Here is a 19,827-nt window from a genome sequence, read left to right as displayed (position 1 = left end):
GAATCAAAACATTTGAATCCATTTTAGAACAAGGCTGTAATGTAACAAAATGTGGAAAAGGTCAAGGGGTCTGAATACTTTCTGAATGTACTGTATATCTGAATTTTTTATATATAATTTCTCAAGTTTGATATTTTCAAACATTTCAAAATATTAGTGTTAAGTAGGCAACAGTTGACGCTGTAATTTAGTAATTGTATCAACTGAAGGGTTATTAAAGTGTTTAATCATATTGCCGTCATTGTGTGTTGCCTAAAATTCAGAGTAAAATTTCACTAAAAAGTCCATCACTACCATCTGTAGGTAAAAGGGAAGACTTGAACAAATCCAATCATGAGCTCTAAAATGGGTCAGTTTTTATGTTTCTCATATGAATGAACACAAGTAGGATTTTGTTTTTCTTTTTTGAATGAATCACAATAGAGAAGCTGGAATGATGGTGATTGGTTATATTGTTTTAACTCTTTATTGCACAACTACATGAAAAATCCTTTGAAAAATTCTAATTCATCATTATAACTCTAAACATTCCTAAAACAAAGTATAACAACCATTTCTTCCCTCGGTACAACAGCACTATCTCTGGTTAAGAAATAGCCTGAATACTGGCATTGTGACAATGTCCAGTCATTTTTGGGAGTGAGATAGAAAGATTCCAAACAGCTTATTAGTATCCAGTCTTTTAGGCACAGGATATCATGGTGAACCGTTTGTAAATGCATTTCATGTTGTACAGTACAATGTATACAAGTAAGAGTAGGACAAAACCCAGAAGAACCACTAAGCCTGCCCTGGTCGTGAACGAGCTCTTACAACAACCTTGCTCGCTCTCCACATGTTCCTCCCCCAACCCTGGGCTTCCCTCGTCAGACACAGGCACTGGAAACATCTCCTTTGTCTGCCCAGCCTGCAGGTGCCTACCTGAATGTTCACCAGACACTGTAGCCCTCTCTTGGTGGTCTATAGACAGGTAGCAGGTGTTACTAAGCAGCTGTTTGAAGAAGACAGGTGTGTATTCTGGGGGGGATGGGACAGAGATGACGGCCATAATGTCGGGGTCATCTGGGAGCTGGGAGACGGAGACCCCAGGTGGCAGGGTGGTGACAGAGCGACACCAGGGGCAGCGCAGCTCACTCAGGCTCATCTTCATCTGGGTCAAGCACACAGAGCAGCAGGTGTGTTGGCAGTCCAAGAGCTTGGGCCTGTGCCGCAAATTGTAGCAGTTCAGACAGATCTGACATTCTAACATGAGGTTTTGTTGTGAGACGGGTTCCATAATCATGAGTTTGGTCTGTTGTGTCAATGACAGGCATAAGATGTCAAACCACAAATAGTCTTGTTCCCTCAGTATGAGTATGCAGATTAGGGAACCATTGCACATCCAGCGAGAGACTCACAGATATTTCCTGCTCTTGGTCTCGCCTCCCCTCCTCTTTACAGTTGTGTTGTACTTAGTTAAATCCATGTCTGGCTCCATCTACCCTATTAGAGAGAAGACATTTGTCAAGGCAGTGTGTGATTCAGTAATTTTCATTAAATCACTCATACTGAAAAAGTCAAAAGACTACTTGGTCATGTCCTGCCCTGTGTGTGTTGTGTGTGCCTGTGTCCTTCAAGACCCTGTGTATGACTATAAGGATAAAGTACAAGAAACCATTTTTGTCATTGAACAAAAAAAATTAAAGAAGCCTAGATAATGAGCAAACCTGTATCTGGTATGGACTGGCAAGGATGTTGACCTCTAGATCTTTATCGCTCAGCAGCCTAAGGAGAAGTTCCTGCGTGACGTTGCTGAAAATATCTTAAGACAATCTTATGGGCTTAGTCCAGGTTGAAGTTTTTAGTTGAAGAAGCAGTCGTGAGTTACAGAATGCATGTCAGCCCACAAAACGTTTTCAAGTTCTTGCAAGTACTGACATACCAACCAAACCAGTTCACCAGGTTGTCTAAATAGGACACACGAGCACAGTCAAATTATCCCTCTACATAGTGGCAGTAGATACAGTTCTGTAACCTGCCTTCCACAGTTACTGCAGTAGCCTATCCTAAGTCCTGAAGTTTGCAAAAATAAAATGTACTTTAATTAGAGCTTTCTAAGGCAGTCCTTGGACTTTTCATATGCAAAGATAATGCTTTGCCACTAACTTGAAATGGTTATATATAGTTGATAATCACCTGAAAAGAAAAGTGGATGGAGCTGTAATTTGAAAGCAAAATATTACATGACGCCACACGTTACTACCGTGTAGCCTAAATCATGAAGTTAAAAAGTGAATGTCTACTTTAAAGGCTGCGTAAACACTGAATGCCATGAAAGGTTGTTGCATTTAACTGCCAATAATGCTGTCTTCAAGGTCATTTCCTTAGTAGGTGATGTCAAAGGTCAGCATGTGGGAAGAGTGGGAGCTCATTTTGTTTAACCTTTATTTTGACAGGGAGTCATGTATTCTCACAAAGCAATAGTAACAATTTTGCTGTCCTATAAATCCAGTTGCCAGTTTTAATAAAATATTTCAAAGGTGTCCTCAGACCAAATGCAGGTAACATTCACAAGTCTTTTTTGATCCTTCAGAGTGCTGTATGCGGGTTGAGTAGCACACACTAACATATTTTGAGCCAAATAATTACACACAAAAGGACAATAAAAGACAGAAGAGATCATAATGAATTGATGTGGTAGCTAGTGATTGTCAGAAACATTTTGGGGAGGCTCTCATTCTCAAAGGTTTTTGGAATAGCATTGTTTCATTCAGGTTGAATAGCCTTGTGTCATAATGCGCCCACCACCACGCCTAGTTCCTCCAGGGGGTTATATATTCCACAAAACCATTCCAGGTGCATCTCATGGAGGGGCAGCAGTGGAACAGTGAGATACTGGACAAACTTCACTCCCAGAACTCAATCATATGTGGACACATTATGGATTACTTGCAGCTACCAGGTCAGAGTCAAATGAGCATATCAATTATTTAGATGTATCTGTATGGTATCTCTATGGGTTATGTCAAGATGGGGGGTAAAAATGTCAAATAACTGTCCTTTTTCTGGCTATACTCTTCATGTATTTTGAATGGCATGGCAAATGTTTATTTATGATATCTGTAAGTATGACAACTTATTAATGGTAGCGTATCTATTTGAATAATATGTTAGATTCACATGGTATGCAAAAAAAAACACATCCAACATATAGACCACTCGAGTGGCGCAGCGGTCTAAGGCGTCACTACAGACCCTGGTTAGTTCCCAGGCTGTGTCACAACTGGCCGTGATTGGGAGTGTCATAGGACGGTGCACAATTGGCCCAGTTGGCCCAGTGTCGTTAGGGGAAGGTTTGTCCAGGGGTGTAGACTGGCATTGTAAATTTGATCTTAACTGACTTGCCTAGTTAAATAAATAAAAATATATTGGATACAGGCCTAATGTTAAAATTCAAAGAATTCCACATGACAATATAGACATGTCAATATTGTATTGGATCATCATGTACTCCGGGTTTAATTGTTCCAGAAAGCATAATTGAACATGCTAAACCAGGTGGGCAGGTTTTGGCAGAGAGTATACAGCACAGAAGCTCATCTGACATCAACCCTCCACAGACAGCAAGTGATAACACCTGCAGCATAACCAAGGACTTCAGTTGCATCTACAGCAAAGGTAAAAAATAAAAAAATAAAAAAACAGCCCAACATCATATGTGGGCATTTATGTATCTAATCTGGTTTCGGTATGAAAAATGACTGACAAAATCCCCGCGAGATACTGCGTGGCTCCTAATCTGTGACCAGAAGTTTTATTTGTGAGGCTCCGTTTCCGCGACTGCGCAGATCCTCGCAGTATCTCAGTGGAATGTGGGACTTCAATGATTTCTCATGCTGAAACCTGAATACGGTAGATAAATAAATCCACAAAGATGATATTCTAAATGTCACTAAGCAAAAAAAAACAGAAATAGCCACTACAATGTCAAAATATGATTTTGTAAAGAGTTCTGTACCATTTGCTTGTGTAATCCATCGTCATTCACTACCTAACCTGCGTTATATAGTTTGCCAGCCTAGCAAACTCTGGTCTAGTCCAATGGAAACCGATGCAACCAAAGATCTTTATAAAAACAAGATAGTCCACAGCCTGTCGTTTCAAACGTTAAATGAGTAATAGAGGGCAGAGCCAAGCACGAGCTAGCGCATATTTTCGTTAGGGAACGCCTACTCTGTTAAGTATCCGCTATAACTCAATTTGTCTACGCACTCTTTCTAAACAACGTTTTTTTTTTACTTTGGCAAATAGTAAAGTCTACTGAACTTGATCCACATTTTCGTAACCTATTCTATTTTTGGGAACAAAAAATTGTATTGAGATCAAATGTTTCATCGATGAGAAAGTTTGCAGAAATGTAGACAAAAAAAAATAATCTCATTCCATCTCCCACTGCTGGCAACTAACCTTCCTCTCACTACCATATTTGGTAGTAAGTGGAAACAAACATGCGGTGAAATATCTGTCTAATTGTTCTATCTGTAATGCAACCCTGCTGGCTAGCTAGATGACCAATGTTGACAGTCAGGTACGTCACTATGAGATTCAAGGCTCTATTTTGATGGTTAGGGAGAAATCAACCACTAGGTTGTTGAGATGATGTTTGTTAATTTTTTTTTAAACAATTCTAATTAATGCAACAGTTTTACAATGGATGAAGATACTCCAAACGTGTAAACATTTTAAAATCCATCAAATATTGACTGAATTATATCACATAAACATTTTACTGACATATACATATATAATGACTGGAGTTCAGGGATTTTGATGGGAATTCAGGTATTCAATATATTGTAAAATCTCACTTTTTTTCTTAGGATGCACTCATATGTACATTTTCTAATGGTATCAGGTATTTTTTTAAATATTTTGTGTTAAAATAAAGAAAATTATTTTTGCTACCTTTGCATGAATACACTGGGAGTATTTGCATATATGACTAAATTAACATAAAGGGGTAGAATTTACCACAGGTGGACTACATTCAAGTTGTAGAAAAATCTCAAGGATGATCAATTGAAACAGGCCGCACCTGAGCTCAATTTCGTGTCTCATAGCAAAGGGTCTAAATACTTTTATAAATAAGGTATTTTTGTTTTTTATTTCTAATAAATGTTCTAAAAAATGTAAAAAATGTTTTTGGTTTGTCATTATGGGATTGTGTGTGTAGATTGAAGGGGGGAAAATAATTAAATCCATTTTAGAATAAGGCTGTAACGTAACAAAATGTGAAAAAAGGTCAAGGGTCTGAATACTTTCAGAATGCATTGTATATGTGTATATATATATATATACACACACTGAACAAAAATATAAACGCAACATGTAAAGTGTTGGTCCAATGTCTCATTAGCTGAAATAACAAATCCCAGAAATGTTCTATATGCACAACTTGGCTGCAATTTAAATGAATCTCGTTTTCTGGTGCTCCTACAAACTATTGCAAGTTGGGAGAAATTGCTACCATTGAAAAAATGAGCCCTGAACGTGTCCCTTTATGTTTAGATCTACTCCCTGCTCTCCGTGGTGAGGACACAACCAAAAGTTTCTTCCAAGAGCTGGTGAACATTCTCCTCAGCTATGTCTGCAAGTCGTTCAGACGGAGCTCCAAAGTCCTGGACTTCCACCACCCTCACCAACTCAGAGAGGGCCTGGAGGGCTTCAGTCTGGAGCTCCCAGACCAGCCCGAGAACCTGGAACAACTCCTGGTCGACTGCAGGGACACCTTGAAGTATGGAGTCAAAACAGGTACCGTAAGAGCTGTTGACTGTTTTGCTGAAAATGTACCAAAAATGTACTATAGGTAGAAAACATGTACTCCATGTACTAGTAAGTCATTGCTTCTGTCCAGGCAATGGCTGACATTATTGACATTATAGATTAGTATAATGTTCCAGAATGTCCTCATCTGTCCACAGGTCACCCACGCTTCTTCAATCAGCTGTCATCAGGTCTGGATGTCATCGGTTTGGCCGGGGAATGGCTGACATCTACTGCCAACACAAACATGTAAGATTTACATTATTTATCCCTAAGGTGTAAGATCTCATTTCTCACTAAGTCCTCATATTGCAGAATGACATTTGCCTAAGAACATATCTGACATTTACCAGAGAACAGTATATATCAAGCTTCTCAGAATAGTTGTTCTGATCTTATAGACAGGGTGGATCTGATCCTGTATGAGCACTCCTATGCTGAGGCGTTTGACGCGTATGGCCCCAGATGACACTAGGGCCTACGGTGTGATCTGGTCTCTGGTAAATGTTATTCTGCTATATGAGATCAAGTGTAAAACAATGTGTTAAACCTTTTTTCTAGGTTTACTTATGAAGTGTCCCCAGTGTTCATTCTGATGGAGGAGATTCTACTGAGGAAGATGCAAGAGATTGTGGGTTGGTCAGAGGAAGAGGGGGATGGTGTTTTCTGTCCAGGTACAGTGTTAGCTACATTCCGACCTTGCTATCGATACAAACAATGTAGCCAATGACAAACATACATTGTGATACAATTATCCTTGTTACTTCCATTGAATTTATTAATTTTGTCCTCTTAATTTTGGATATATTGTTTAGTTGTTATGAAGTTGAATTCAATTATAAGCTTAAGACAATCTCTTAGTGAGATATCCATCTATAATACAATATGTATATATTTCCTTAGGTGGGACCATGTCCAATCTGTACAGTGTACTACTGGCCAGATACCACTTCTTTCCTGAAGTGAAGACCAAAGGGATGACTGCTCTGCCCAGGCTAATCCTCTTCACATCAGCACATGTACGCATCACCAGTATTCACGTTAGGTCATGCTTATTCATATTATCTATAAACATATACTGACATATACTTTTTCCCTATTCTAGAGTCATTATTCAGTCAAGAAATCTGCAGCAGTCCTTGGGATAGGAAGTGATAATGTTGTGGTGGTGAAATGTAATGACCGGTAAGCAAGGAGGGGAGTGTGATTTGCATTTGTTGATCGTGAACATTGACAGTATTATCAGAGCTAAATGAGTGATGTCATTTTTTTACTATTCAAGGGGAAAAATGATCACTGCAGAATTGGAGTCAAGTATCATTACTGCCAAAGATCAGGTAATGGATGAATGAGTCTTCTCTTGCCAAACTGAGGGATACAGGGCTGTGAATTAAATACACGGAAGCATACCTGTATACAGTATTTCCTGCCAATGAAGGATTTAGTCAAATTAGGATGAAACAGACACCCCAAACAGAATCCGCTCAAATCAGAATTTTTGTTTGCCATTCAACAACATTTTCTGGTGCATAAAAGGAGCTACCAGAACTCCAGTGTGTTGGCAGGGACTATTTCACAGGAACAGGTCAATACACTCATCATGATTCTTGTCATCTCTCTCTCTCTCTCTTCAGGGTTGTGTCCCATTCTACGTCAATGCCACAGCAGGCACCACTGTGTACGGAGCCTTTGATCCTCTCAATGCCATCGCAGACATCTGTGAGAGCCATGGACTCTGGCTGCATGTTGATGTATTTACCTTATAGCATCCATCATGGCTTACCGGACACACATTTAGCCTTATTTCTGACATATTTTAATTGGGCATGCTTTAGTCCAGTACTAAGCATAATTTGTGTCTGGGAAACCGTCCCCATAAGAATGTGTTATATATAAGCAGGGATGGGGAGTAACAGATTACATGTAATCGCAAATTCAAGTTTGTTCCACCTGAGCGAGTCTGACAATAAATCAGAGACCACTATGACGACACAATAAATGTGTTTGACGGAACGTGGGAAAAGAGCAGGAACAGGCTTTTGTGGGCTACAGTCCAAGCTATGTCTTCCAATGGTGCGACTGCTGTCAGCATCCAAATATTATCCAATTTGAATAACCGCTTGGAGGTAAGGATGACAGCAGTGGTGTAGTCTACGGCGATACGGATATCATGTATTATTGATATCTACTGTACATAGCGCATTGATGAGAATCACACTGCTGCCCTCTTATTTAGCTATTTGCGCCTTACGGATTGTGGGGTTTGTGGATGGCTGTTGACAAATCTAAATGTGTGTTTGAACCCAATAATGGTTGAATTCCAGAAGTTTAAGCTGCCTATCAATCAGTTTTTGAAACTAATGGACAGCCAGTGAAAAATGCAGTCTTGCAACAGCTGCATAGTGTGGATCCCAGCCTATGGAATATATGTGGGGCTTTTTTGCTAAATCTAATTCATGCGTTTAAAAAAATAAAAAATCCATAGACCTAATGGAGACATGCTCAATCTCGCACACTTTTGATAGACAAAGGGGCAATCTGTAGTTGCTACATCCATTTCTGGATGTATAAATTATATATGTATATGTATGTAAATATATAATTTAATCCTATTATTATATGTAGTAGAAAGCGATGGGTTAGAAGAAGCCTACATAACCAACCCATGAAGTAAAATTTAACATCAATATATGGCCAGCTATGTTAACATTGATTTATCCTGCAATAGATGTCAATCAATTGGTAACATACATTTTTGTCTTCTTCTAATATCACTTAAGGGGAAAGTACTCTAAAAGTAACTGAATGTAATCACATTACGTTACTGAGTTTGGGTAATCCAAAAGTTACGTTACTGATTACAATTTTGGACAGGTAACTAGTAACTAACGGATTACATTTAGAAAGTAACCTACTGTACAACCCTGTATGTAAAATATTAAATATATAAAGGTAAGATTGTATTTAGAGTAAAATTCTCTTTGTTTCTTAACAGGCAGCCTGGGGCGGAGGACTGTTGATGTCCAAGCGGCACCGTGTGAAACTACAAGGGATTGAACGGTAGGTACAGTAACCAGAGAGAACAGAGACTTGAGGACACCCAACATTTACAACTCTCCAAAAGGATAATAGATTTCTGAATTTCACTCTACCATACAGCCAGGATCAATTACATTTTGGGGATACTGTTTCCATTCACAATTGAAATGGAATTGACCCTCAACAGTTCTGCCTTGATTGGATCTTACATGCAGGTCTATTTGAATTATGTTTATTACAGAGCCTGGTCTGTGACTTGGAACCCTCATAAAATGATGGGTGCTCCGCTGCAATGCTCAGCCATACTGGTGAAGAAAAGGGTGTGTAGTCTAACGCTATGAATATTTAAAAATCAAGACTACCAAAACATTCCATCCTGAATAACAATTTGCACACATTCCAAAATACACAAACATAATGTAGTCAGTGGTTTCTCACTCACAGGGCCTCTTGAAAGACTGCAATCAGATGTGTGCTGAATACCTTTTCCAAACTGACAAGCACTACGACACCTCTTATGACACCGGAGACAAGACCATTCAGTGTGGCAGGCATGTTGATGTCTTCAAGCTCTGGCTCATGTGGAAGGCCAAGGTATGTAACACACACATATGGATTTTAATCAACTGGTCAATAAAACACATCTCTTCTTAGGGTTCAGAAGGCTTCGAATCACAGGTCAATAAATGTTTGGAAAATGCTGAGCACTTGTTTGACAAACTCAAACAAAGACCAGACTTTGAACTTGTCTTCAAAAGCGAAGTAAGTCTGTTTTTTAAAGTCCCTTGTAGTTATTGAATAATTCCTCAGTGAGATGAATCGTTGTAAGCCTTTTATCTGTGATACATCCCCATGCAGCCTGAACACAGCAACGTGTGCTTCTGGTACATTCCACCAAGTCTGAGGAACATGTCACCAGGTCCTGAGAGGAACAGGAGACTCCATGAGGTAATGCTACACCTTGGATCTCTAATGTTGATATATTAGATGTGTGATATATTAGATGCGTCTTAATTCAACCTTTGTGGTTCTTTATCCATTAGATACTGTATATGTAATCCTTCATTACTAGCAGCAGCACATTGACTTCTGTTCATACTCTATAAAGCTAAATCACTGTTTGGTTTCTAAGGTGGCACCAAAGATCAAAGCCAAGATGATGGAGCAGGGGATGGCCATGATTGGCTATCAGCCGCTCGGAGACAAAGTTAACTTCTTCCGATGTGTCTTCTCCAACCCAGCCACACAGACAGAGGATGTGGACTACCTCTTGGAGGAGATCGCTTCTCTTGGTCATGACATCTGCATCAGGACTGAAACCGATTTGTGAATCGGGTTGGGTGAATCAGGATTTAGACCACTTTATGAATTAGATTGTGGCTCAGATCAACTTTAAAACATGCTTTTAGAGTTTTATTGCGTAAATTTTCATTTTTTAAAATATTCAAATATTTGTATTTCAGATTATCAGGTAGTCAGTTAATTTCTACATAAATTTTGTGTACAACAATATTGTATCTAACAGGACAATGAACATGGTTTAATTTTTTAAATATAATTTCTCAAGTTTGACATTTTAAAATATCAATGTTAAGTAGGCAACAGTTGATGCTGTAATTGTATTAACCGATGGGTTGTTAGTGTTTATCATATTGTCATCGTGTGTGGTCTAAAATGTTACATTTTACTAAAATGTCCAACATCATCTGTAGGTGAAGACAGATTTGAACAAATGCAATCACAAAGCTCAAAAATGGGTCAGTTATGTTTTTCATGTCAAATAACATAAATACAATTTTTGCTTTTGTACTGCATGTTTTACTGTACAATGTACATAAGAGTAGGACAAAACCCAGAAGAACCACTAAGCCTGCCCTGGTCGTGAACGAGCTCTTACAACAACCTTGCTCGCTCTCCCCATGTTCCTCCCCCAACCCTGGGCTTCCCTCGTCAGACACAGGCACTGGAGACATCTCCTTTGTCTGCCCAGCCTGCAGGTGCCTACCTGAATGTTCACCAGACACTGTAGCCCTCTCTTGGTGGTCTATAGACAGGTAGCAGGTGTTACTAAGCAGCTGTTTGAAGAAGACAGGTGTGTATTCTGGGGGGGGATGGGACAGAGATGACGGCCATAATGTCGGGGTCATCTGGGAGACGGAGACACCAGGTGGCAGGGTGGTGACAGAGCGACACCAGGGGCAGCGCAGCTCACTCAGGCTCAACTTCATCTGGGTCAAGCACACAGAGCAGCAGGTGTGTTGGCAGTCCAAGAGCTTGGGCCTGTACTGCAAATTGTAGCAGTTCAGACAGATCTGATATTCTAACATGAGGTTTCGTTGTGAGACAGGTTCCATAATCATGAGTTTGGTCTGTTGTGTCAATGTCAGGCACAAGATGTCAAACCACAAACAGTCTTGTTCCCTCAGTGTGTGTGTGTGTGTATATATATTTTTTTATGCAGATTAGGGATTATTGCACATCCAGAGGGAGACTCAGACATTTCATGCTCTTGGTCTCACCTCTTCTTTACAGTTGTGTTGACACAGTACTTAGTTAAATCCATGACTGGCTCCATCTACCCTATTAGAGAGAAGACATTTGTCAAGTCAGTGTGTGATTCAGTAATCCTCATTAAATCACTCATACTGAAGAAGGAAAAAGACTTGGTCAAATCCTGCCCACTGAGCTCTGTCCGAAACACTGGTGTCAGAAACAAACATCAGTAGCATTAAGGCTGCACAATTCTCATCTTGTTCCACCAATCAGCCTTTTGACCAATCACATCAGCTCTGAAAAAGATCTGATTGGTCTAAAGACAGGTATTCCACCAATCAAATCAGATATTTTTCAGAGCTGATTGGTCAAAAAAGTTTAGATTGGGCTGCCTGTCTAAACTGTGTGTAAGGATAAATAAATAATCCAGCTAATGTGCAAATTTGACTGCTAGACCATTATCACTCAGCAGCCTTAGTAGGTAAAGTTTGTGAATGACATTGCTGCACTTCTGTTTAAGGCAATCTTTGTCCAGGTTGAATTTGAGTTAAAGAAGCAGTTGTGAGTTTGACCACATACTTTTGGTCAACAAAAACACCTAGATAGAGCTGTAATCTGAAAGCTAAATATTTCATATAGGCACATATTACTAGTACCATATAGCCTTATTCTTGACGTTGCAAGTTAAAGTCATGTGGATATAATGATGGCGCCGGAGGAGATGGCTGACGCTTTTCGGGCACCAAACCAATTGTGCTATTGTGAGTGTTTTTTGGCGTTATTTTTAACTTATTTTGTCCCTAATGTTTCTGCCACCGTCTCTCACGACCGAAAATAGCTTCTGGATATCAGGACAGCGATTACTCACTTCGTACTGGATGCAGTTTCTCTCTTTAACGAGTCGGCCGTGAAGGATTTACTTCATACATCTGCCAATGCCCAAATCTCCATTAGTGTGAAGAGACATCAGGGACGTAGGTCGGGGTGCCTTGGATCTGACGGCGAGTGAGTAATCCCCCTCTACCATCAGTCCTATTAGCCAACGTGCAATCATTGGATAACAAAATGGATGAGCTCTGATCAAGACTATCTTACCAATGGGACATTAAAAACGGTTATATCTTATGTTTCACCGAGTCGTGGCTGAACGACGACATGGATAACATACAGCTGGCTGGGTTTTCGGTCCATCGGCAATATCGAACAGCTGCCTCCGGTAAGACAAGGGGTGGCGATGTGTGCATCTGTAAATAACAGCTGGTGCACAAAATCTAATAGGTTTTGCTCTGAAGTAGAGTATTTCATAAGCTGTAGACCACACTATTTCCCAAGAGAGTTTTAATCTATATTTTTCGTAGCTGTCTATTTAACACCACAAACCGATGATGGCACTCAACGAGCTTTATAAGGGCATAAGCAAACAAATGCGCATCCAGATGCAGCGCTCCTAGTGGCCGGAGACTTTAATGCAGGGAAACAAATCAGTTTTACTTAATTTCTACCAGCATGTTAAATGTGCAACCAGAGGTTTTAAATTAAGACTCCAGACCACCTTCACTCCACAGACAGACATGTACTAAGCTCTCCCTTATCCTCCATTTGGCAAATCTGTCCATAACTCTATCCTCCTGATTCTTGCTTACAAGCAAAAACTAAAGCAGGAAGTACCAGTGACTCGCTCAAAAAGGAAGTGGTCAGATGATGCAGATGCTAAGCTACAGGACTGTTTTGCTAGCACAGACTGGAATATGTTCCGGGATTCTTCCGATGGCATAGAGTACACCACATCAGTCATTGGCTCCATCAATAAGTGCATCGATGACGTCGCCCCCACAGTGACCGTATGTTCATACCCCAACCAGAAAGCCATAGATTACAGGCAACATCCACACCGAGCTAAAGGGTAGAGCTGCCGCTTTCAAGAAGCGGGACTCTAACCCGGCCACTTAAGAAATCCTGCTATGCCCTCCGACGAACCATCAAACAGGCAAAGTGCCAATACAGGACTAAGACCGAATCGTACTACACCAACTCCGACTCTCGTTAGTTTGCAAGCCCTGCCACATATTACGGACTACAAAGAGAAGCACAGCCACGTGCTGCCCAGTGACACGAGCCTACCAGATGAGCTAAATAACTTATGCTCACTTCGAGGCAAGCAACACATGAGCATGCATGCATGAGTGCATCAGCTGTTCCGGACGACTGTGATCACGCTCTGCAAGCTACACTGCCCTTTCCCACCTGGACAAAAGGAACACCTACATGAGAATACTATTCATTGACTACAGCTCAGCATTCAACACCATAGTGCCCTCAAAGCTCATAAGTAAGCTAAGGACCCTGGGACTAAACACCTCCTCTGCAACTGGATCCTGGACTTCCTGACGGACCGCCCCCAGGTGGTACGGGTAGGTAATAACAGAGCCGCCACGCTGATCCTCAACACGGGGGCCCCTCAGGGGTGCATGCTCAGTCACCTCTTGTACTCCCTGTTCACCCATGACTGCATGGCCAAGCACGACTCCAACACCATCATTAAGTTTGCCGACGACAAGTGGTAGGCCTGATCACCAACGAGACAGCCAATAGGAAGGAGGTCAGAGACCTTGCAGTGTGGTGCCAAGATAACCTCTCCCTCAACGTGATCAAGACAAAGGAGATGATTGTGGACTACCTAAAAAGGAGGACCGAGCATGACCCCATTCTCATCGACGGGGCTGTAGTAGAGCAGGTTGAGAACAAGTTCCTTGGTGTCCACGTCACCAACAAACTATCATGGTCCAAACACACCAAGACAGTTATGAAGAGGGCACAACAACGCCTATTCCCCCTCAGGAGATTGAAAATATTTGTCACGGGTCATCAGATCCTCAAAAAGTTCTACAGCTGCACCATCCTGCCTGACTGGTTGCATCACCGCCTGGTAAGGCAACTGCTCTGCATCTGACCATAATGCGCTACAGAGGGTAGTGTGTACGGCCCAGTACATCACTGGGGCCAAGCTTCCTGCCATCCAGGCTTCCTGCCATCCAGGACCAGGCGGTGTCAGAGGAAGGCCCCAAAAAATTGCCAAAGACTTCAGCTACACTAGTCATAGACTGTTCTCTCTGCTACCGCACGGAAAGTGATACTGGAGCGCCAAGACTAGGTCCAAAAGGCTTAACAGCTTCTACCCCCAAGTCATAAGACTCCTGTACAGCTAATCAAGTTGATCAGGCCATCTCACAGCCTTATCAGAAAGCGTATTGGGTATTTTTTTAGATTAGACTGAATTCATCCTTCATTTGGGACTACTAGACACTGATTCTGCTGTGCCTTTTGCAATTGACAGTGAATACATTTCTTTCGAATTGTTGTGTGCGTCTATAGAATTCAGCTCTCATCATCAGCAAACTACCACACTTATTATTATTATTATTTTTAAATATAACCTTTATTTAACTAGGCAAGTCAGTTAAGAATACATTCTTATTTTCAATGACGGCCTCCCCCGGACGACGCTGGGACAATTGTGCGCCGCCCTATGGGACTCCCAATCACAGCCAGATGTGATCAAGCATACTTATAAAGCCCATTTCCATCCACATTTTCATCTCAAATGCCTCCATTACTCCAAAAGACCAAAATACAAGGAATTATTTTTAAAAAAAGTTTAATTTTGCTGTAGGTAGTCCTATAAATAGAGTTAAAATATCTTTCATTTGTCCTCAGTCAATTCAGTCAGTACCTTGTGTTTTTTTCCCATTTGCTCCTGTAGAGAAAAATATAATTAATTCAAAATGGTTAACAATTTTCATGACCATTTTAATATCTTCTATATAGGATCTGCTTGTCTTTTCAAAAAGTACATCAGAACTCTGGCATAATGCTTCATCTTGGAATATTCATGAAGATCATTAAATGGTTCTACTTGCCTCTTGTTTTACCAGATCTGCCATAATACCCATTACAGCATTCTTGGTAGCCATTCCTCTGGGTGTTCCACTGTCCAAGGGAGTTTGATGGGTTAGTCTGTGCCTGTGTTCTGTCTGTAGACAAAACCAATAACACCATCAGGTATTCAGCATTGCAAACACTAACACAGTGGAAAATAGTAATATGTTGAACATACCCTGTGGTCCATTTTGCCATGGTCTCCGTTTCTTTTTATTATTGTTCGGGCCATACCCAGTTTCACAAAATTCATGACCAGGCCTGGCCTTGTTTGCTTTCCTGGAATCTGCAGGAGAAAGGTCAAATGTACGTGTCATTTTCCAGCATCGTTTCAAATGTGCATGTGTGTAAGAATACAGTGGTGTAAAGTACTTAAGTAAAAATATTACTTAAGTAGTACTTTGAAGTAGGTTCACTTTACATTTGACAACTTCATACTTTCCTAAAGAATATAATGTATGTTTTACTCCATACATTTTCCCTGACATCTAAAAGTATGCATTATTTTGAATGCTTAGCAGGACAGGAAAAGGACCCAATTCACACACTAATCAAGAGAACATCCCTGATAATCCCTACTGCCTCAGATCTGGTGGACACATTAAACACGTATGCTTTATTTGTAAATTATGTCTGCGTGTTGTAGTGTGCCCCTGGCTATCGGTACATACAAAAATTTAATTGTGCCATCTGGTTTGCATAATAAGCTATTTGAAATTATTTATGCTTTTACTTTTGATACTTAAGCATATTTTTGCAATTACATATACTTTTGATACTTAAGCATGTTTAAAAACAAATATTTTTGGACTTTTACTCAAGTAGTATTTTACTGTGTGACTTTCAAGTTTACTCATTTTCTAGTAAGGAATCTTTACTTTAACTCAAATATGAAAATTGGGTACTTTTTCAACCACTGAGAGTACATCAAAATCGTACAGTAATTCAGACCAGTTTATGAAATTACTTACCCATCTGTCGTTTCTGATTCTGTAGAATGCCACACTGCTGCTCCTGAAGCTTGGGGAGATCAGGGGCCACATTTCCCTCCTTCAGTCTGCCTGTGGGGCTCTTCCTGAAACTCGCAACGTTTAGCTTCGGCTCATGACAGGAGCAGTTCCTCTCCTGTAGCTTTGAACACTTCAGACCACACACCTTGAACGGTCTGTTTGAGGAAGGAGCCGTTAGCATCCTAACATCTGCGATCATCTGCTTGCAGCCCTGTCGACCGGGTACAACAGGCCCAGTCTGTTTGGCAGGCTCCTTCTCTTCAATCTCCATTTCCTGGTTGCAGGGACCTGGACAACTGTAACCAGGCTCTTGGTCTCCTGCCATACATTTGGAGGCATATGTTTCAGGGTCATCTGGAGAGCAGAGGGGGCTCTGAGCCCTGTGCTCTGTAACTTCCAGAGGCTTCAGATTTGGGCTACATTGAGCCTTAGGTTTCAGTGACCCTTGAGTGCTATTCAATGATCCTTCAAGACTTGGGATCATTGTACTTTTGCTTGAGAACATAATAGGCAAACCATCCACACTGGCTTTTTCCACAGGCTCCACTGACCAAACAAACTCCTTATCATTTCTCTGTATTTGCCTATAATGGAATGACTCCTGGTATGGAGTAGCATTCTCGTCAGACATTTTCTCAGCCTCTTTCACATTTTCTAAAGTCAGCGAAAACCGCCGACTTCTCCTCCTCTCTGTTATATCAATGACCTGACTGGCTCGGAGGCCTTGATTGACCTTAGCAGGATCAGATTCCCTCTCAGTCACCACCTCAGGATTCATAAGGACGTTCTCTATCAGCAATTCCTTGGAGGGGACATATGGGGCCAATGACTGCACTGACCATACTGACTCATTCAACTTTTTCGGTACCTGCCTATAATGAAAGGACATCTGGCTTTGATCAGCTGAAACTTTCTCAGACGACTCCTGTGCCACATCTTCTGGTGCCATCAGTCCATTTTGTATCAGCCACTCTGTAGAAGGGACGTATGGTGCCATTGACTCCACTGACCACACAGACTCATTCACCTTTGACTCCGTCATCAAGTCATGAAAGATAAAAGGTAGCTTCAGTATTTTGTAGTGGCAATTGTCTAAGTTCGTAACACCTTCACAGCTTCCTGTCATGACCACGTTGGAGCCCTCTGTGGTATTCTCATGTGTAATTTCTTGGGTAAGAATCTGACCACATTTGGGTGCCCTCTCCATTTTGGAAGGCGAACCGCCGCCGATCAACACATTTGGGAAGGAGGAGGACACACACCTCTCAGCCATGATAACCTCATCCACCTGGTCAGAGGAGCTACACATGGGGACCATGCCATCAGCAGAGCTAACTGACCACACATCATGATGCACTAGGTGACCCCCACCATGGACAGGCTTCCCCAGTGCCTCTATAGAGGTCCTACGTGAGTGGATGGTCTTGGTTCCTGCAGATGGGTCTGTGGGGGAATTAGGTTCTACTTCCGGGCAGCTCTGTTTCTCTGCATTGGAGCTTGGCGAGGATGGGGTGGTGGAGTGGGTAGAGTTGGTGCCTCTTCCAGAATCTGACCCAGCCAGAGGGGCAGCTGAGGGAGCATAGTCTTTCTCCGCTTCAGGTGGTGGTTCAGTCTGTACTTCGGAGTTGACAGTCTCTCTGGGTGTGGTGTTCTGGTAAAATGTTCTCAACCTATTGTGGTGGTTCTGGTAGACCATGGCAGCAGGACGAAACTGGTATTGTCTGTACTCAGCAGGGTGCAGCTGGGCATGGGGAAGAATATAACCTGGGGCCTCCATGTATGGTTGGGGAGGGAATGGTGGCATAACCATACCCGGCATACCGTAACCTAAAGACAGAATTAGAAGGGATGAGCATCATTGAATTGAATCAATGATTAAATAAAAAGACAGCTGAAAAACATAGTGTTCCTCAAATTATGGAAGTGTACATTTTGAGTTTGTACAATAGTATATTAATCAGAACAAACATTTGGTTTAATTATCATTAACATTACTTTATACACCCAGACTGAACATTTCATAGCTTTTATACTACAGAGTATGAAAAAGGATTCAAGCGTACCCATCCCTGGAAAGCCAGAGTATGGGTTGTAGGGCATGGGCCACTGGTAGTGGTAGACAGGAGGAGGAGGGGGCTGCACAGGCTGCACGTAGAAGTAGGGTCGAGGCTGGTGCACATGGGGCGGATGTTCGGTCAGATAAGGCCCTACTCCTTGGGGTCCATGCACTGGGTGCCGTGTACCAGGGTTAGGCTGACGAACTGGCTGGCGTGGCTCAAGGCGCCTTGCATGTCGACCATGCAGTCCATTTTCAAACGGGGTTGCTGCCATAACTCAACTAGTCAAAGAAAGAGATGGTAACTATAAGGAAATACATTAAAATCAATGAAAAGTCTGACATTGTAATTAATTGACCTGATGTCATTGAATAATAAGTGCATCTTACAAATGGTGACACTTCAACAATTAACTCCAATTTCCCTGAATAAGAAAATAACTCCAAAACAGAGCACACAAATGTAAGAAATGACCTGATCACCACCAAAACAATAGATCAACTTGCATTGCCTAACAACACGCTGATTGAAAGTGGAAACTAGACACACCTGGCATTAAGTAGATGACTATGAGAGGTGTGGTTTCAGTTTGAAAAACAGTTCCTTATTTGGATTGGTTTACCACCGGTTGCAAAGCTACCGGTAATTTACCAAAGTTACTGGGATCTTTGGTAATTTAGGTAATTTAACAGGTAATCTATAGCAATCTATGGTAACTTTGGTCATTTACACTTTATTAACTTTTTACAAAATGTATTCATATAGTATACTTTTTTTAAATATTGGTGTCAATATTATTGTCCTTGAGTTTCTAGTGGTTAGACCAGGGGTATTCAACTCTTATCCTACGAGGTCCGGAGCCTGCTGGTTTTCTGTTCTACTTTATACTTAATTACACCCACCTGGTGTCCCAGATCTAAATCAGTCCCTGATTAGAGGGGCGCAATGACAAAATGCAGTGGAACTGGCTTCGAGGTCGAGAGTTGAGTTTGAGGGGGATTAGACCATATGGTTCAAGAGAAAATACCCTAATTAATGAAACAGGCATATAATCAACAATGGCATTATTTTCAATTAACTTTGCAACTCTTCTAACTATTTACTTTTTTTCGACATCTCTCACCAGTTTGGTGGCAAAACATTTACAACAAACACATATTGACATATTGAATTAAATTTTAAAACATTTGTTTTAAAAAAATCAAGCATATTTATTGTTTTATTTTTTGAACCTTTAATGAATTAGCCAGGTCCTGCAGGGATGGGGGCTGGGATTAAAAAACTAAAACTAAATATAGGACAAAACACATCATGACAAGAGAGACAACACTACATAAAGAGAGACCTAAGACAACAACATAGCAAGGTAGCAACACATGACACCACAGCATGGTAGCAACACAACATGGTAGCAGCAAAAAACATGGTACAAACATTATTGGGCACAGATAACAGCACAAATGGCAGCTGGGGTGAATGAGGAGTGATTA

General features: G+C 41.1%; 3 protein-coding genes across 5 annotated transcripts; 1 reads left to right on the top strand and 2 right to left on the bottom strand.

The window, feature by feature from the left end:
- Window positions 1-434: 434 nt before the first annotated feature.
- LOC112261109 (E3 ubiquitin-protein ligase RNF152) lies at window positions 435-2,134 on the bottom strand. Of its 2 annotated transcripts, none has more exons than XM_024436451.2 (3): window positions 1,707-2,134; window positions 1,398-1,477; window positions 435-1,202 (listed from the first exon to the last, which is right to left on the bottom strand). In XM_024436451.2, exons 2-3 carry the CDS (start codon window positions 1,475-1,477, stop codon window positions 683-685), a joined length of 600 nt encoding a protein of 199 aa, XP_024292219.1. In that variant the 5' UTR covers window positions 1,707-2,134; the 3' UTR covers window positions 435-682. The 2 variants fall into 2 exon arrangements, with proteins under 2 accessions (XP_024292219.1, XP_024292218.1); XM_024436450.2 differs by having other exon boundaries at window positions 1,398-1,482; window positions 1,707-2,046.
- A 400-nt stretch (window positions 2,135-2,534) lies between these two features.
- Window positions 2,535-10,650, top strand: LOC112259609 (glutamate decarboxylase 1-like). Its single transcript, XM_024434240.2, has 15 exons — window positions 2,535-2,540; window positions 3,459-3,657; window positions 5,548-5,790; window positions 5,961-6,051; window positions 6,364-6,476; window positions 6,706-6,821; window positions 6,908-6,987; window positions 7,085-7,139; window positions 7,437-7,553; window positions 8,798-8,862; window positions 9,083-9,161; window positions 9,286-9,435; window positions 9,496-9,603; window positions 9,700-9,789; window positions 9,974-10,650. Exons 1-15 carry the CDS (start codon window positions 2,535-2,537, stop codon window positions 10,169-10,171), a joined length of 1,710 nt encoding a protein of 569 aa, XP_024290008.1. The 3' UTR covers window positions 10,172-10,650.
- Window positions 10,651-14,972: 4,322 nt separating this feature from the next.
- On the bottom strand, window positions 14,973-18,860 carry LOC112261108. 2 transcript variants are annotated; one of them, XM_024436449.1, is made up of 6 exons: window positions 18,812-18,860; window positions 18,344-18,618; window positions 16,242-18,107; window positions 15,449-15,556; window positions 15,252-15,365; window positions 14,973-15,088 (listed from the first exon to the last, which is right to left on the bottom strand). In XM_024436449.1, the coding sequence occupies exons 2-6, from the start codon at window positions 18,609-18,611 to the stop codon at window positions 15,054-15,056; spliced, it is 2,391 nt and encodes a 796-aa protein (XP_024292217.1). In that variant the 5' UTR covers window positions 18,612-18,618; window positions 18,812-18,860; the 3' UTR covers window positions 14,973-15,053. The 2 variants fall into 2 exon arrangements, with proteins under 2 accessions (XP_024292217.1, XP_024292216.1); XM_024436448.1 differs by having other exon boundaries at window positions 18,727-18,854.
- Between the last annotated feature and the right edge of the window lie 967 nt (window positions 18,861-19,827).

This window comes from Oncorhynchus tshawytscha, linkage group LG10, assembly GCF_018296145.1.
Source record: "Oncorhynchus tshawytscha isolate Ot180627B linkage group LG10, Otsh_v2.0, whole genome shotgun sequence".
Lineage (NCBI taxonomy): Eukaryota > Metazoa > Chordata > Actinopteri > Salmoniformes > Salmonidae > Oncorhynchus > Oncorhynchus tshawytscha.
This window is presented reverse-complemented; position numbering and strand designations above follow the sequence as displayed.

Bases quoted from the DNA above. Each gene is read 5' to 3' on its own strand.
- LOC112259609 (XM_024434240.2), top strand. The intron at 6,052-6,363 runs GTAAGATTTACA...CCTTTTTTCTAG, and splicing joins TCTACTGCCAACACAAACAT to GTTTACTTATGAAGTGTCCC. The intron at 9,162-9,285 runs GTGTGTAGTCTA...TCTCACTCACAG, and splicing joins CCATACTGGTGAAGAAAAGG to GGCCTCTTGAAAGACTGCAA.
- LOC112261109 (XM_024436451.2), bottom strand. From the start codon at position 1,477: ATGGAGCCAGACATGGATTTAACTAAGTACAACACAACTGTAAAGAGG. The intron at 1,203-1,397 runs GTGAGTCTCTCG...TTTGCGGCACAG, and splicing joins ACCAAGAGCAGGAAATATCT to GCCCAAGCTCTTGGACTGCC.
- LOC112261108 (XM_024436449.1), bottom strand. From the start codon at position 18,611: ATGGCAGCAACCCCGTTTGAAAATGGACTGCATGGTCGACATGCAAGG. The intron at 15,366-15,448 runs GTATGTTCAACA...TTTTGTCTACAG, and splicing joins ATGGCAAAATGGACCACAGG to ACAGAACACAGGCACAGACT. The intron at 15,089-15,251 runs GCAAGTAGAACC...TTTTCTCTACAG, and splicing joins CAGATCTGGTAAAACAAGAG to GAGCAAATGGGAAAAAAACA.